At 45.2% G+C, this 19,067-nt stretch overlaps 1 protein-coding gene across 1 annotated transcript in view; it reads right to left on the reverse strand.

Moving 5' to 3' along the window:
* The window catches only part of ELAPOR2 (endosome-lysosome associated apoptosis and autophagy regulator family member 2), a 103,617-nt gene extending 85,746 nt beyond the window's left edge, over nt 1–17,871 (reverse strand). The window contains exon 1 of the mRNA XM_054631595.2: nt 17,509–17,871. Coding sequence (XP_054487570.2) covers nt 17,509–17,640 — 132 coding nt within the window. The 5' untranslated portion in view covers nt 17,641–17,871. The remainder of the gene's footprint in view (nt 1–17,508) is intronic.
* Nucleotides 17,872–19,067: the final 1,196 nt, after the last annotated feature.

A 19,067-nucleotide genomic window follows, 5' to 3' on the forward strand; every position in this document is an offset into this window, starting at 1 on the left:
GTAATATTTGGACAGCTTTAATCCAGTTCCACAAACTAAATATTTTTCCATTAACTGCAACCAAATTTCTATGAGTTTTTGTATTTTTCCTCAGATTTTTACAACCAAATAAATGTAGTTTATCAAGCTGAGAATGACTTTTATTATCACCTATGCATAAAAAGAGAAAACTCTTCTTTAATATTCATGACATGAAAATCTTACAATTTAAAATTTATACATCATGGTGCTTTTTTTTGTGGGCTTTATTTTCTTTTTATTACACACATTTTAATGCACACATAATCATATTTTAATAAATGCACACCACTTCCTACATGACTGAATGTTTTCAGTGATAGTTTCACTATATATGGTGATTTTACACAATCCTACAGATATTCACCCCACTGCCTTGTATCACTTTGCTTTCACACAGCAAGAATCAGCATTTTCAGGAGGTCCAGGCTTTTCAGTGATTTTCCTGTCTCTCTTCCAAAGCAGGAATCCCTATTCCAATACTCAAGAAAAGCATTTTAAAAATAACACCTTTTTCACTTGTTCTTGTTTGTGACAAGAGGTTTTCAGGTCACTGCAAGTGCAGGTTTGTGGTGTCACACAAATCAATGGTGTCACAACGGTGCAGGGCACACCTTGGCAACAACCCCAAAAGACCAATCCCTAAAACCCCCTGCTGAAGTAAGTTCTTAGGGCTTAAATCTGTAATTATTGAAGTCAACTAGATTGAAAGATCATGCATTAACAGAAATGTTATGCTTAAGAAAAAACTGTCAGCTTTAATGCCAATATTCACAATCTCATGAGGGCCCATCAAAGTAGCATTAATGGGCTAAAACTTTTTAACTCTCAATATTTAGGCATCCTATGCATGGCTTAAGTAGTTGCCTTGTTAACTGCTGGAAATCTATCCCTTATACACTCTTTTAAAACAATTTTAAAAAGGCAAAAAGAGGTGTAGAGGTGTAATTTTATAGTATTTTCCCTCACCTATTGTATTTGCAGGGATCCCCATGGCAGGGAAGAATATGAATCTGACTCCATGTTCTCAGAAGGCTAATTTATTATTTTATGATGCTATATTATATTAAAGAATACTATACTATACTAAAAAATACAGAGAAGATACTTACTGAATGCTAAAAAGATGATAATGAAAACTTGTGACTCTTTTCAGAGCCCCGACTCAGCTTGGCCCTGATTGGCCAATGAGTGAAAACAGCTCACAGCAGAATCCAATGGAACAATCACTGTGGGTAAACAATCTCCAAACACATTCCACATGTGAGCACAGCACAGGAGAAGCAAATGAGGTAAGAATTGTTTTCCTTTTTCTCAGAGACTTCTCAGCTTCCCAGGAGAAAAGTCCCGGGCAATGGGATTTTCCAGAGAATGTGAATGCCACACCTGCCCACTGCAATAAATTCCTACCTACAAAACTATAAAGGAGAAAGCTCACTAAATGCTGTTTTGTCATTTGGTATTCACCAGTCAGAGCACAAAGCAAAGTGCCCTGCAGAGGGGACAATGCCAATGTGGCACCAGTGGTTTTCCCCACAGTGCTGGGGCCGAGTGCTGCAGTGCAGGACAGATGGACAGTCCCCAGCTGGCTGGGTGTCCCTCCCTGCTCCCTGCCACACAAACAGAGCAGCATCCAGACAGGCTGGCAGAGATCTGTTTGCACAAGGTCACTTCCATACACATAAACCCAGCTTTTCTCTTCAGGAAAGTAAATATTAGTGCCTGTTATTCCCAACCATCGAGTATACAGCACGCCTTATGCAAACGCTGCGTGCATATGGACACCAGATAAGCCACCCACAAGCTGTATCTCACATCCACACACCCTGGCACTGTGCAATCAGCCAAAATGTTCTCCTAGAACAAGATTCATGTTTCACTACCAATATGGTGAAGCTTTTTATTCAGAGCTACTCTGTTATTACAGTCGAACAGGCCTGACAGTATCAAAGTTGATCGCAGTTCTAATTATAACTTTTAATATGTTGGATTTTATTCATTCCTCCTCCTTTTAAACCTTGATGTTTTATTCCCAGCTATTCAGGGCTTAAGACTCATAAATGAAAAGAGAAGCTTCTGGTTTTTTGAGCATGGATGTTGCTGACTGTTGCCTATTCAGAAGGCAATCTGCACAGAAAGGGTTCAGGGAATAACTATTTAATACCTCAGAAGCAAATCCCAAGAAAGCAATTACCCAAGGTACCTGCAGTATCCCAAGTGGCTCTAATTAAGCCACTGCAAAAAATTGCTGAGCTTTAGTTTCTGAAGGATTCAAGGCCATCAAGGCCTGGCTGGGAGGGGGCCCTTAGCAGCCTGGTCTAATGAAAGGTGTCCCTGCTCATGGCAGAGATGGAACCAGAGGATCTTTAAGGTCCCTTCCAACCCAAGTCATTTTGTGATTCAATGATGCCAGGCCTGAGATGGACAGCAAGCTGCTCCAAGGTGAGCCAGCAGACCCAGGCAGTCTCTACTCAACAGATGCACAAGCTTCCACCAGGTTTCCCCTGGGCTCTGAGTTTTCCATCTCCCAAGACAACTTTTTCCTTTTTATTTCTGCTCCTAGTTCTCCTTCTGAACACCAACACAGTGGCAAATTTCACTGCTTCCTGAAGCACCAGCCAAATGAACTCACTTCTTTTCATGCCTTGTCATGGCCTTTCTTTACCACATGCAAGACAAGATGATAAACTGGGGTCCCTTTTTACAATCTCAAAATAAAGGACATGGGCAAACCCTTACTTTGGGTGCTCCTGAGATGTGTAGAATTCACAAACTAGAACTACATCAGATATAAAACAGCTGAGTAAGACAAAATAACTTACCTCAGATGAGGACCTGAGCTGCTAACTTCAGTGGGGAAATTATATCCATGAACTTGAGAAAAATTAACCAGATGGAGCAAATGGTAAGACAAATTCTATAGCATATGTATCTACAAGGCTCCTCCAATCTGAGTGAGCCATTTAGCTCAAAATTAATATTTCTGGGCATGTGCAAGTGCATCCAGGAGCTTGTGCCTCTCCTTCTGTACAGCCACTTCCTGACTGAGCCACTGCACTGAACCAGGTTTAACTTCTGCAATTACAGTGTCCATAGGGAAAATCCATCTCTGATGATTCAGTTCACTCCTGCCAAACTGCCTCATCCTCACAGGGCTCCCAGAGGGTTCATGTGGAGGAGGATAAAGGTAACAATATTTTACAAGTTGCCAACTTTAATCCTGTGAGGACCTGAACTATGGCCAGATTTAATCATCTGAGGCATCAACACAGCCCATTTCATTGCAGTTCCCCTCCTGCAGCAGCCCCACAGCATCATCCTGTCCAATCTGCTACATAAATTCCATTTTAAAAAGCTTATAAGAGGACATCATTAGTTAGTCTTAAAACATCTGCAGATATATACAGAAGAAAAATTTCTATGAAAACCCACAAAAGAGCATGAAATTAAACCAAACTGACTTAACATTTAAATATTCTTAACACCAATCTTTTTTTTTTTTTCTTTTCAACACTGAACCTAAAGCAAAATCCTCAGCTTACTGGAGGCAAAAGATTTAAATTCAATAATATATCTCAGTTATGTCAGAGCATTGACTCTGTGATACACAGAATTCCCTGACTTTAATCCAGGATGGTATTTAACATCAACTTCATCTTAAATAAGGCAGTCATTTTCAAACTTCAGAGGAATTATTCATGTGCTTAAAAGCAGGCACATGCACGAGCATTTTGCAAAGCTTCCTCCCCTGTCCCTCTGCTGTTGGTTATCACTTTCCATTAGGTGTAAGAAATTTTCACAGCAGGCACCAGAAAATTATTAGAAAAGGAACAACCCAGTTATTAGAGGGAAGCCTGGGTGATGTGATGCTCACTTGTCTGATCTTGTATCATTTTTCTGCCCTGCCACCTCCTCCACAATTTCCTCCCAAATGCATTTGCTCCACGTTTCCCTTTCTCCTGAGAGATGTTGCTACATGAAAAAATGCCCATGAGGTACTTGGCCTGCCCAGGGCAGGGTGTGACAAACCCATCCCTCATTCCCTCATCATGGTGACCCACATCCCTGAGCTCCTGGTGTGCTCCTTCCTCTCTCCATGGGGATATGAGCCTGGCTTACTCTTGGGCTCAGCTTGTCCCATTCAGACTTTGACTTTCTCAGGGGCTGATTTTAGGTACACCCAGGGAGAGAATCAGTGAAATAAACCTTCAATGTCCAAGGGAATGTTGCCTCAATCCACAGTCTCCTCTACCCATACATACAGTCCCCAAAAGGAAGAGCTGTAAGTATTGGTCAGATTTGTGTCAAAACAAGTGATTTGCACCCAAACTCACACAATTTTAAGCAAAGTGGTCACATTGACAGCAAACATGTTTATAGACAGGACTTGGTTACACTTCTATACAATATTACTTATTATATTACACTAATATATAATATTGCATTTACATGTAACACTACAAAGTAAGCACTTTGAAAATTAAGGAAAGGCATGCTTCTTTATCCAAACCTAATTAATCCTTGTGGGGAAGTAAAAATAAAAATAACTTCATTGACTTTAGGTTTTGCCAAAGCTGCATTTACTTATAGGAAGATTATTAGCAAGTTCTGCATTTTACAAATACAAATTTTATCCAAGAGTCTTCTCTGTGGAAAAAGAAAAAAAAACACTGCAAAACCAAAACCCACCAGGCTACAGAAAGACTGTGAACTGTTTCCTTCTCCCATTCATTGTTTTTCAGTGGATGTTTTGCTGCCAATATCCTTCAGCATTTTATTTGTTTGCTGACCAGATGGCTGAGTATTTTCAAACAGGAAAGAAAAAAAAAACCAACTCCATTACAAATAAGACAATTTTTTCTTTATACATTTTAGCTGAATCTTTATCAATATTCAAGTTTGGAAATGCTGTATGTTTTTATGAATATTCCATTCTGAGGGGGTGGAAAAGAGAGACAAAATAGAGACTGATGACACCTGTAACACTAGAGGGACATCATGTTTGGGATGTTTAGCTTGGGAACTTCTGCCTGACTTGCAACCACTCATCCCAGGATAGGATCAGCCCTTGTGAGCACTTAACTGCCTTATGTGAAACAACCCTGTTCATTGAACAAAGCAATATCTTAAATCACAGCCTGACAAAGAGAAATAGGTAACATTGTACATTATGAGCAAGCCTCATCCAATATTGCCCTCCTGGGCTGTCTCCAAGCCCACAGAGCCCATTTCCACTGCAAGAATAACTAATAAATAAATAAAACCAAGGAGAAACTAGCAGCCCAAGGCAGCCTGAGCTAAGTAAACAGTGGAGAAAACACATCTTGGATTTAACTTGGCCATCAGCTACATTCAGCTTCTGGACTCCTTTCTGTGTCTGTGCTGCTGACTCCAGGTAAAATGACCTCCAGTAGCAGGGTCTAGCCAAGCCTTGCACTATTCCTCTGAAGTCCAGATTTACCCACAGGGCTAAGGAAGCTTAGGCAGCTACAAATCCAAATTTGTTAGCATTTCTAGCAGCTAGAGAGTGCCCAGAGCTGCAAGATTCCCTCTTGCATCCAGGCAGGGCCTGGTGAAGGATGAGCTTGGCGTGACAGCAGAAGGCAGAGCTTTGTCCCTAACCCCATGAAACCCTGTTCCAGGGCAGGGTAGTGTGTTATCAAAAGGGCTGCATCAGTCAAATCAATCAGCAGTGACTCATCAGGCCAGGACTGGGGGAAAGGCAGGAGGGAGAGATCAGGGTTTTGCTCAGGCACAGTCCCACAGCTGTCCCTCGCTGCTGATTGTGCCCACGAGCTATGAGCCAGTCTGGGACACAAAGAGAGAAATGCATTCACAGCTGCTTCACCTGCCTGGGCAATGCAGCCAGCCTGTAACCACACACATGGGGAGCCATGAAAAACCCTGCAGCTGCCTTTTTGCAGTGGGAAATTAAACACAGATACAAGGTCTAGCTCATTTGACAAATTACAAGCTAATCATTACATAAGCTTAAGTGTGTGTCTAGAGATAGATAGACAGACAGACATTGGTATATCCTGCATGTATAATACAGAAATTTGCCCTGGCATTAGCCTGATGTTAATTATTTCCTGGAGAGGAAGGGACTCTGCTGTGAGATAATGCACCTTTGGTAGGAAGCTGCTACAAGGCAAAGCAATAAAACCTCTTGGCTCACAAACAGCTCTCCAGAACTAGGGACCAAGACTATGCTCCTGCTGTGTTTCCCTTCTAATTCAGCAGTTCAGAGGCAAAGATTTAGATCCCTTCTCCAGTATAATTAGGTCACTGCAGAGACCTAGCTGCACTGCTGTGATGTCCCAGCTTACCAAAACACCCTCACCCCTGCAGCTTACAGAGTGCTGCAAAGTGACCTTGGGGCTTGTGTAACAGCCAATGCCACTCACAGTGGGGACTGATTCCACTGATGGCTCCTCATTTTGCTTCAGGTAACTAAAAGCTGAGCATCTACCTGGCAAAAGCCAGCATCCCTCTGTAGCCAATGGAAAAAAATGGGCACATTCAGCAGAAAAATCACTTTCAGGATGATAAATATTAATCTTTAATGGTGAATGTCTCTGCCAGATACTAAAGTCAAGCTAGGCGCTCAACTTGTGCAATTAAAAGCAGGGGAAGTTCTTTTTATGGTAGAAATGCTGGTTCTGCCCTGTGTTACTTCCACACCATCAGGATCTCATGCTTGGAACATGCAGGGATCACTGGAGCAAGGTCTCTGCATGCTGATTTTCTGCTGTCCTGAAGAACAATGAGGGTGCTACGTGCTTTCCTAACATCTAACAAGTACCCAGTTATCATCATCCCATCACCAAACTGCCTCTACTCATCTTTACTGCCTAACTGCAGGGTTCCAGAGTTCATCCAGAGCTTCTACTGCAGTGTCCCATGCTGTGCCAGCTGCCATGGGCAAATCCATGCCAGGGGAGGCACATTGACACCTCAGGGACCACAGTTCTTTGGGTCTGTGAAAAACGCCAATCACTTGTTTTTAAAATTTTAGAAGTTTAATAGTAATAAAATGGTTATAAATAGCAATATAATTAGAATAATAAAAATTTGGGCAATTAGGATTAGGACAATATGAGACAATAGAGACAAAGAGTTATGGACGTCCAGGTACCTTTTCTGGGCAACATAAGCCTGAAAAAGGACCCACCTTAACAGAGGATTAACCCTTTAAAAACAATAGCCTGTTGCATATTCATACACCTCATACATGATGCATAAATTCCATTCAAATGAAGGATTGTCTCTGGTCAGTGTCAGCTTCTTCCTCTAAATCCTAATGGTGTTTTCATGGCTGAGTGAGGCAGGAAGAAGTTCATTTCTTCTGATAAGAGGGCAATAAATTCACTTTCTCTGAAGATTTAGGTGTCCTGTGGCTGCTTTCTCACTGCAAGTCCTTTTTTTAAAGTATCTTACATAGCATAGTTTCTATTTTAACATTATGTTATAACCTAAAACTATATTTAACACACTACTTAAGAGAATTAATACAGCATAACTTTCTAACATGATACATATAATATTCATTTTAATATTTGTGAAAAGCCAATCATAAAATACACATTTTGCACAGGTCTGTCCTGTTCAGCAGGCTAGAGACTGCCTATGAGAGCAGATCATTGTCCCAATAATTTATTCCTGTTTCTAGCATGTGTGGTGCCCAATGGGGCACTACTGTGTCTTCACATCAGACAATCTACAGTGTAAATTCTAAATTTAAATCGTGTCAAAGTTTGTTAATCAAATTGTACTTTTGGTAACAGTCACATGAAGCCTCCCAAAACCTTGAGTCAGGCATCATTGCTTCCACCCCATCAAATTCATATAACCTATTTAAGTGCCACAGGATCTTAAAACACTATACAACTTAGCTCCACCTCATTTAACTTTACAGACTTTCAAAGTTCACATTTTCTACTCTTCAATACTGAGAAGCCAACTTAACTTTTCTTTTCTCCCACCTTTTTCAACGAAAGCTGTGATTCCTGCATGAGCACATGACGAGGCTTTAAGGAAATCTTTTTCCCTTGTTTAGCAAAGCAGTTCAAGAGATTTGCAGGTCAGTATCACAATGGGCAGCAATGCAGCAAACCAGCTGGTTTGTTTGGATTTTTTTAATTTAAATGCTGGAACTGCAAAGCAATGACTTTTCAGAGGAGCCAGCAAACATTTAAGTAGAGTTGGCTTTAAGTGCCATTAAAAATACTGCAAAACAAAAAGATACAGGAATTGATTGGTTTTGGCATTTTGCCTCCTCTTAGCTGGGGTGAATGGGAGTGTGATCATTGATCACAGCTATTTCAGCAGCAGTTCAGGGCTCAGTGTTGAACTATTTGTGATACCTGGTCAGTGCCTCCCTGAAAGGATGGTTTAACTCTAACAGGATGTGTTCCTTTGGTGCAGGATAGAGCAATGCCTCTGGATCTACTGCCTCACTGTGCAGAGGCTAACACAGAGAACAGTGGGCTTCTAGCTAAAAAAGGGGAATTCAGAGCACATGTGTATCCTATATTCAGCATCAAAACCAGGCATTAATTGACAGTCATCCTGTCAGATCTTCTGGAAAAGCAAAGAGTTGGCCTGGGTTCAGCTGTTACTTGAGCAGCTCTAGGAGAGAGCCACTCTCCTGCTAATCAGGACACTTGACATTCATCACAAGGAAGACAAGCTGCTCATCAGCAGGTCTGCAGGGCAGGTGCTTGTGAGGAAGGTGCAGCATCATAAGCTGACTCATTTCCCACTCCAATTCCATCATGCAGCCTGGCCCCAGCATCCCTGATGAACATCAGCTCGTAGTCCCTCCATGCAAGCATGAATCCTGCCATAAAGAAAGCCTGGTTACAGCCCCTCATGCTTGCCTTTCAAGAGAAGTCTGAATTTTTTAAAAATTGGATTAAATAAGAACAAACAGAATAGAGAAGAAAAGAACTGTCTTGGGAAATCTTTCTTTTCTTCATTTGCTTCAGGGAGCCACAGAGCTGGAGATAAAAAGCAGCTTAAGCAGAAACAAGCAGCATTTGATCAGCACCGTTGACCTGCCAGCAGGAGGGAGCCATGGATATAAAAGCCTGGGGAAAACCAGCCATCATCCATTTCTGCTGTACATCTCTCCAAAGACACAGCACCACCCCTTGTGTGTATGAAACACCACCAGCCTGTGTGAAGGCTTTCCTTTAAGAAACTTCAGAGAGCAAGTACAAAACCAGGAGGATTTCATACACCACAGGAAACACCGTGGGAAATTAACACTTGAAGAGTCAACAGCCCAGGTCTAAATCACCTTTACCCTTCAGTTTGCTGCTAGAGTCACCACCTGGTACACTTCTGTTTTCTGTGACAGTACAATCAATTTAGACACTGATTTCTCCACCATTAAATGTGTCCTGTATTTTATCAAGCCAGCAGCAATTATGTTAATGGCATCTCCAGGTTTTGCACTCCCCATCTCTCCTCCCTCTGGCTTGGCTATCTAATGAATTTCAATTTTCTGACCATATTCATTACATCAAAAACACCTCTAAGCATGTTCAGGTCAGTTCCACCCTCAGAGGGAAAGCTCACCCTCTCCCTAAAGCAGGGGTTTTTTCAACAAATTGGATTATAAGATTAGCACTAGTAACCCACATTGGTAATTATCATATAGAAAATAGCTCTTTTGACTGGGTCAGCCCTGCTAACTAGAAGAGGGCCAGGGATCTGCCCACACTGATGGACTTGCTCATCTTGTTTACAGGAATATCTTCTCCTGATGCTCCTGTTCTTGGCAGGGTGGGCACAGCCTTTTAACCAATCCCAAACACCCTGAGCCACTTTCCTGCGGATTATCCCTGGAAAATATTTGTACCTCTAAGGTGGAACAAAATCTAACCAAATGAAACTTGAGCTACCCAGCATTTTCACCACCAGATAACAGTTCCTATCACTTTTTGTAGGTACTTTCCAACAAATACCATAAATCACCTCTGTTGTATGTTGTATTTCTTGACCACAAAACACTAACAGGTAAGAGAGGTTAATTCCATATCAATGGGATAAGCAATTTGTCTTCTCTTTGTAGCAGTAAAAACTCAATGCCAAAGAAATTTTCCAGTTGGGAATACACCATCATCTGGAATTATTATTTTTTTCATTGAAAACATTCATGTCTTTCATTCATGTCTTGCAGCCAGCAAATACCTTTCCTTGCAGGGACAGCACTTGTGTCTCTTAAGTCAAAGCACAACAGAGAGCAACAATCCAGTTCTTTCACACCTTTAACACACAGCTCTCATTTTCTTCTTCCTACATGACAAAATACAATCCCCTTGCCATTATCTCAGTGTAAATCCAGGCTAGCTCTATTCCACCAAAACTTTATGTTCTAGGAAAAAAGAAGACCAAACTTGTGCCCTGGAGTAGGTCCCAAAGCCACCTGTATCCCTTCTATCACCCCAGAACCTAAACCCTGATTGAGTCATCTCTGACACTCTCCCAGCTAAACTCTCACCCTTTTTTTTTTTTTTTGTCTTCTTTTAGGTTTTTTTCCCTTGTGGCAGGTGAGTTTGCAGCCAAATCAGCATTAGTTCTGACTCAGCACAGTGACAGGATCATCAGCACCACCACAGCAGAGCCAGCAGCTCAGCGGCACACGTCGTCCTAGATCACCTTAAATCAGCTCTGAGCCCATGTCCCAAGTGCACAGTGATTACTGTCTGGCACTATTTATCACAGAGAGTATCACAATGCTGGTGAAACAAGGTCATGATGAGATTTAGACAATGTTTTGTACTTGAAAGGGTCTTGTTTGTTTGTTTGCTTTAAAAGATGGTTGTTAAAATAAAAAACAAAAACGGGGGGTTGTCCATTTCTCTGCTTCAAAACCAGAGGTTTTTGTGTTCAAAAGACAAAACCAAAATGTTCCCAGTACCAGCAACCAAAATCTAAACACACTTTCAGGTCCAGGGCAAGACCCAAAGTATTAACCCAAAGTACCAGCAATCAAAATCTAAACACACTTTCAGGTCCAGGGCAAGACCCAAAGTATTAACAAGGGCTAGTGAGCAGGACACTCTTTTCCAAGTAGGTGTAAGAGTTAGGGAAGATGTGGCCATGCTGGATAATAACATTGGACCTTCACAGCAGCAGCCCCTAGAAAAACCTTGGCACCATCTGGGAGACATGTGGGACCTGTTCCCAAACACTCTTTCTTTCCTATCTCAAGCATGAGGCACTCAAGGCTGCTTTTCCTTTTACCAACCATTATCTGTTCTTCTCTAATCTTTTTATTTCTACTCAGTTGATGCTCACTACTTCCTTCAGCAGGCGTTGACAGCAGCCTACCATGTGACACAGGGAAGCCTGCAGTGATGGCATCTCCTGCTGCCCCCAGCCTGAGCCCTGCAGCTCTGAGAGCCCCTGGCTCTGCCCCAGGGTGGCTGCACTCAGTGGGAGCCCTGCCAACACCTTCATTGACACATGGTCAGGCTCATGGAAAAGGTTCCCTTCAAGTGATTCCAGCATTTCTGACCTGGCATAAAGCAACACACAGTACTGCCAAAGCCTTCCCAACCAACACCTGGTGGAAAACATGGCCTGGAAAAGGCAGCTGAGAGCCCAAATCCCTGCAAAAACCCATCCTGGCCCCTGGCTGGCTGCTAGTCCTGATGCATGGATGTGTCAGGTGTCCCAGCACAGCTCCCATTCTTACTCAGCCTCAACCTATGAGGAAAAAAGAGAAAATAAAATCATGGCCTTCTTTATAAATGATAAACCTCACCCTGAATGATCCAGTGATATTTGATGGTGGAAGAAATGCAATCTTGTGTTGGTTTAATGGCTAGTACTCTTTTGAGTTTATGGTCTGTTACAGCAGTTTCCACTATGACTAATTCTCTTACCCTTGAATCATTACAGCCATGGCTCACTATCCAGTTTTTATGCCAGCATCTGTCTTCCTTGCCAGGTTTTCATTTCTGACACCTCACCAATCTCCCTGTGCTTCCCCCACCTTGATCTGCTCCTGTGCTTTCTGCTGTGGTACCTGTGTTTTAGCATCTCTCTCCTCACCTTTTGTGCACGTGTTTCCACTCCATCAGCTTCACTGTCAGCAGTTTTGTAGCCTGTTTTTTGCTCCTCTTTCCTCATCTTTATGACCCTTCATCACCATGGAAAATGGAAGCTGTACATTTCTCTTTCCCCCCCAAAGGCAAAATCTGTGTAGCAAGACATGAAAGAAATAAAATGGTCTGTGTAGAAATCTTTCCCCAGCCTCTTCTGCTGGCTATGAATCAATCACAGGTTAAGTGTCTAATATAATATCTCTCAAGGTGGTTAGAAATTAGGGAATACAACATTGGATCATCCCAGAAGCTGGTATAGGTAGCACCTGCTCTGTTGCCAAAATGGCAAATGCAGATGCTTCAGAGAAATGGACGAGGGTACCAATAAGAGGCAGCAAGGAAACCAACTTAGAAGGAGAATTCCTTCCTAAATAAGCTAATCCCTTCAAAGATTTTCAAGCCAACAGAGACTAAATGAATCTCAGAAATCAAATAGTTGCATTTGATCAACCCAAAGGTTGTCTATGGTCACATAAAAATAAAAAAAATATTACCTTTTAATAATAAAAGCATGTAGCCTCTCAAGTGCACAAAAATCATTTTTATTTCTACTTTATCCCATAGATTTGCATCTCATTAATTTTCTCTATCCCATGCATTAATGCATGGAATAATTCTTTTTCTTGCTGTGGTGGTTTGACAGGAAATGTGTTTTTTGGGATGCTGTGTTTCTGGCCAATGGATATTTAGGCGTTAATATTGGCATTTAACCTGGCCATTGAGACATGGACACGCCTCTGAGAACACGGGGTTAAAAGCAGAGCTCTCCCCTGGGAGGGTCCTCTTGGGTTTCCGGTGGGAAAGAGTTCGGGTCTCTCCCCCGGCCCAGCTGCTGGCTGGGCAGGGGGAGGGGAAAGCCATGTGGCCGAGAGAGGTAGGCCTGAGCCCCGGGGTGGAAGGGTGGAAGAGAGAAAGAGAGAGAGAGACACCGGGAGCCATCGGGTGCCCCCCCTGAGAGACAGAGAGAGAGAGAGAGAGAAAGAGCCGCTGCCTGAGACTGAAAAAAAAAAAAAAAAACACTCATTTGACCTAAGTGTAACTTTTAATACTGAAATTATTCATTAGAAAAAGTATGTGTCATGCAGCTGGGCCGGGGGAGAGACCCGAACTCTTTCCCACCGGAAACCCAAGAGGACCCTCCCAGGGGAGAGCTCTGCTTTTAACCCCGTGTTCTCAGAGGCGTGTCCATGTCTCAATGGCCAGGTTAAATGCCAATATTAACGCCTAAATATCCATTGGCCAGAAACACAGCATCCCAAAAAACACATTTCCTGTCAAACCACCACACTTGCTCTGTTAAGTTACTCCCTCCTTACCAAGACAGCCCCACCCTCTGCTGTGATCAGTGTGTGCTCATTAACCAGCTGCAGAACAAACACAGCATTCACGGTTCCTGACTACTAATGACAGGGCACACAACCCCTCTGACAGGTTTTATTCTTTTCTTTTCCTTTTACTCACCCACCCAAATTGTTCCACCACCAGCACATGCACTGCCTCCACAGAGCCTTCTGCAATGACTCCAGACCTCTTCCCGAGCAGGTCCAGCTCACTCACAGCACAGGAGTGTTTCAGATACCAAGGTTCCTGCCAGCACACATCCCTGCCACTCCTGCCATGTGCACTTGGTGACAGGCATGCTGGCTTATGTGACACCTTTCCAGGACTGACACATCTCCTCTCCATCCTTTACATGCAAAGACAGAATTTCACCTTGCTTCCCACACTGCTTAGCTCAGTACCTAATATCCTGATTTAACATACTGATATACTTAAAATACTTCACACTTAGCTTAGGCATACTCAATTTTTTTAACCTTTTCTCCTCGTGAGAATTGGCACTATTTCAGCACACCAAATCCCCCTTACTTGCCCTAAGTTCAATTTCCCTTTATTCTTAAGATGCCTTTGCCTTCAAGTGATTTTATAAGACTCATTTTCCAGGAAAATTTCTTATATTGTTTTTGTCTTTTCCATAAGGATTCTAGCAGACTAGTGCAAAAATACATTCCCTTAAAGAGAGCATTTAGCATTACCCTTTAATTTACCTGTCTACTAAAACAGCAGGTAAACTATGCAATGTATCAGAATCACATTTATTATCAATGTCAAAGGCACTTCTCAATCTGCATAATAACTGAGAGTTGCACAGGAGTATGAAAGAAAACATCTTTGCCAGCAGGATACTCTGTATCTCTCTTTGAAAGCAATTTGGCTGAATGGGAATCAACAGAAGAGTCACTCAGGGAGTTCAATTTTTTTATTATTATTGCAAAAATCAGCACAGGGAAAGATGAAATGAAGAAAAGACCCATTTAGGCTGAGTATCAAATGTCCTAAAAGCAAAATCTGCTCACATTTGGGTGAATGTCTAAGGGGAAGCTGAAGAAGACCCATTCATTTGAAAAGTTCAGAAAAGAAAAAGCACAAAACACTGGAATATAAGATGTAACAACCATTGTCCCTGCAGCAGCATGGGGACTGGCATGAATACCTCATCATTTCCAACATAACAGCTTAATGTGAATTTAATGGCAGTGAAAAGCATGGGTGTCATCAATTCCACTCAAAGTCATAATTTATGCAACACATGAAATATTTGCATGAGTACCCTGATCATCACTGGCACAGCAGAAAGAATTCACCAATGCAAAGACAGAATCTGCATTTCTTCTTCTACCACGGTCCTAATTCGAGCTGCCAGGTCACCAGAGGCACAGGGCACAGAAATGGGTCTCCCCAGGTGCTGTACCCCAGAGGTACCCCAGCCATCCAAGCTGAGCCTGACTCCATTTCTTGGAGATGCACAAATCACCTTGAAATTTGCTGCTGGCACTGGTGAGCTCAGGGAGGGCTCTCGATGTGAATGACCATCACGGCCTGGACTGAGCACTGCTGTGAACAGAAGCTCATGGCTGGATCAATTTACTCCAAAAACTCCCAGGAGCATTCACTGAAGCTGCTTGTACCTTTTGTTTGCAGCACAAACACACCTCTCCTAAATCCTGTGTGCTGAACTACTACAGTCCCTGGCCAATGGAGTCAATGACAAAAAGGTTTCTGGAAAGTGACATTGCTAGACATTATTATTTTACTATCTATGTAATGAGAGCACCACAGAGCCTCAGGCACAGCCAGAGATCCCACTGCTCCAAATGTTGTGCCAGCACAGAAATCTCACAAACCAGCAGATATCTGTGTTTGTCATAAGTGAGGGAACCAAAAACAAGTAGCCAAGGAAGGAGTGGGGAAAGTGCTGCTAAAGAAGGGTCCCCTATAGACTGAAAATTAACTACCTGTCAGTACATTAAGCCTTGTGCTTCTCAGACTTTTTGGGTATAAAACAAAAGACATTTACCAAGTCTTTAAAGGACTGCAATACCCTCTGACAGGCTGTGCTTTCTCATGGCATAACTTCATCCCTGTCTGAGTCTGCCCAAATCAGAGTCAATCTCATCAGGTTGTTAATGGCAATACACCCAGGTCACTCAAATTGGACTGAATTAGGGCAAATGGCAATGTTTTGAGACAAAAAGTATTAACTTCTGTTCTTTCCTTTTGTAAAGCAGTTCATCTGCCATCCTGGTTCTTCATAAGTTCCCTTTTCTTTCCTCCCCCCTCTCTCCTTCCAGACATGCTTGTAATTACATTTCCTGGGACACACACTTTCATGGCTGCACACACCCCAACACAAGCAACACACAGCTTTTTAACCATGTGAGTGAGGGCTGTCTCTGTTTCAAAGAGCACTCAACTCAAGCAAAACAACATTTCCAGCCTCTCTGAAAAGAAAGCAAAAGCCCACAGGTCCAGACCCACAGGTGTACAGGAGCAGGGCTCTAGAGAGAATTTGCACACCTAAAGCCCAATGCAAGATGCTTAAAATACCAGCTCTACACTTCTGGTACCACTGCACAGGTTCAGCTCCCACCTTTAACTGTCTGCAGAGGTTTTCATTTTTTTGATGCAAAGACTTTAGGATGAAAACAGCTCTAAAAGTACCCGTTTCCCTTCACTAGCTGAAAAGGCAGATAGGTAATTTAAAGCAGGTGGCTGCATAAATTCCTCTCTCTGAGAATGACTAACATTTAGGAAAAACATGCCCTAAGAATGATCAACATTTAGGAGAAACATGCCCAAAACAGACACTGATTTGCCAGACATCACCTCTCCCTACTGCAAGATTTCCCACGCTAGGCTAGCGCTGAGCTCTGCCACTTGGAAGGCAACAAGGAAATTTCATAGGCAAAGAGAGAATATTCCCCAGGTCAGAAATGCTCTCCTTCACCACAGGAAGGTCTTCTGCACCTCCAGCCAAGGAGGTCCCATGCTGCAGTAGCCTCCAAGCATGGATCAGGACCCTTCACCAGCCGAGTGCTCCCCTCTGGCTGCAGTCACCCACCCCCAGCCCACCCTGGGAATGGACAAATTCACTCTTGCTAAACGGTGCAACTGCAAGAGGTAACCTGGGGAAGCTCTTGGTCCCAGAGCATCCCCAGATGGGAGGGGGTTAGAAGGAAGGGGATTGACCGTTGTTAATGCACTTACAGGTTTCTGCTTGCCTGAGCAGAGCTCCGGCCACCTAGACCTGTTTGGGATGCTGGTACCCAGCCTCCTCACCTCTACTGCTGGCTTAAAACACAGCAAAGACCCACTTGCTGTTTAATAGCAGCAGAGAGGACTTCCCTGCATGTTGAAGTGAGGCTGGAAACCCTGGAAAATAGCTTCGTGAAGCCCAGGTTCCTTCCCCGGAAAACCTCAGGGGCCACCGGGGGCAGCGCATCCCTGTCCGGCCGCCTCATCCCCGCATCCCGCAGAGCCGTGCGGAGCGTCCCCGCTCCGAGCACACCGACTCCCTCCAGGTTCGGGTTCCTACAGCAGTAGAGAGCCAGAAAGTTTCCCTGGCCATGGCACACGCACGGCTCAGCCCCGGACACACCGAGCTGGCACCGGGCGGGCGGGACAGCTTCCCGCACCATCCCTCCCTTACTCTCCACCTTTGCGCTGATCCAACACGGTATTTTAGAAAAACAGCGAGGCCGGCCGAGCCCTTGGTTTGGAGGGGGGACTCTGCTATTTCCATGTACCGAGGGGAGCAGGGATCACCACGGGCAAGGGGAGTGGGGAGTGCGGATCGCGACCGACGGCCAGGGAGCCGCTCTGCTCGTGATGCGGGGGGGCTCGGCCGCCCCAGAGCCGCGGCTGAGGGTCCTTTCCCGTGGGTCTGAGCCCTCTGCCATCCCCCGAACAGCTCTGGGGAGCCAGCAGCACCCCCTGGCTGGGATACCACCCTCCTCCCCAGCCGGTGCGTACCTCCCAGCCGCCCTTACGGATGGGGAAAACCCAAAGAGGACTCGGAAAACCTCACCTCTTCGCAGGGCGGCAGCTGCAGGGCGGCCGCCTGCCAGCCCAGCAGCCAGCAGCACAGCCAGGCGCTGCCCGGGTACCCCCGCTCCGCTCCGGCCCGCCGCATCCTCAGCATCCTCAGCAGCAGCATCATCCTCCTCCTCCTCCCCCGCTCACCCCTTCCCGGGGCCGGGGGGTGCTGCTGGGGCTCAGCGCCCCCCGCTCCTGCCGGACACCTGCGAGCCCCGGCCGCGGGCTGCCCCTGGCCCTGCGCCCCGCCCGCAGCCGCGCATAACCCCGGGGCTCCCGGACACCGCGGCCCCGCCGGCCCCGGCAGCCGGCACCGGAGAGCCGGGAGGAGGGGCCGGCAGCGGGGGGAGGAGGAGGAGGAGCAGCAGCGGGAGGGGGAGGAAGGCTGGCAGCGCAGGCGCACGCTGCCGAGGCTGGTCCAGCCCCGGCGTGGCGAAGGGAGCGCGGAGCATCCTCCGGCTGCATCTCGCCAGCCCCAAAACCCCCGCAGGCAGCGCCCGCAGCCCGGATCTTACCGGGGAGCACGGCGGCAGCCCCCGCTGGAACCGCTGCTTTCGATAGGCTCCGGGATGGGAGCGGCGCCGTGGGATGGAATGCCCCCTTCCCCAGCCCTGCCCGGGGATGCTCCCCGCATCCCCCGCCTGGCTGCTGGCACGCCTGTCCCTGGCAGCTCCAGGCGGCGCGGGGTTTGTAATTGTTGCGCAGTATGCGAGACGAAGGTAAAAGAACAGGCTTAGCAGGGACAGGAGGGAGCTAAGTGTGGCTGCGGGGGCTATGTCTTGCTTAGTCAGTTCTTGAATGGTAAATTATTTGGGCAGGAATCCTGTCAGGGGAGGGAGTCCTGCGAGAGAGAGTAGGGTTAGGAGTAATATTGTGTTCAGTGACAGAATTTTGGTCGATGCAGTTATTAGGGTAGATAGCTTTAGGACTTTGATTGTGTTTAGGGTGAGGAAAACGGTCACAGTTATTATAGCGTGTAGGTAGAAGTTGAGGAGGGTGAGTTTAGGGTTGTAGATGATAACAGTTGCTATTCAGCCTAGGTGGGAGATGGAAGAAAAGGCTAGGATTTTTTGGATTTGTGTTTGGTTGAGTCCTATTCATCCTCCCAGGGCTGCTGAGAGGATAGCCAGGATAGTTAGCAGTGTAGGGTGGCCTGCACCCACCTCCCTGCTCCCTGAACTGCTAAGGATGCCCCGTGTCCCCCAGGCCAGGCAGGATCCCCCTGGGCAGGATGTGCTCTGGACCACTCAGCCCATGGCCAGAGCAGGGCAGCAACCTGCTCAGCGAGATGGGAAAGCAGCTTACTCGTGGCCTGACCCAAATTGTTCTTATCCTCCAGAATTATGCACATTTCTCCCTCAGTGGTTGACTTTCAGTCTGAATTTTGTCTCCTGTTCCCCAGCAATGTCCAACTATTCATTCCTAATGAAGTGTGTGACTGCCTCAGGCACTGATCATCCTCTGCTTCCCTGGCATCTCTGGGGTTGGCCCTGCTCACTTTCCTGCTCCCTCCTGGGTCTTCCTTTCTGCCTCCTCTGATCTAACTAGCAA

Source organism: Agelaius phoeniceus, chromosome 5, assembly GCF_051311805.1.
Source record: "Agelaius phoeniceus isolate bAgePho1 chromosome 5, bAgePho1.hap1, whole genome shotgun sequence".
NCBI lineage: Eukaryota > Metazoa > Chordata > Aves > Passeriformes > Icteridae > Agelaius > Agelaius phoeniceus.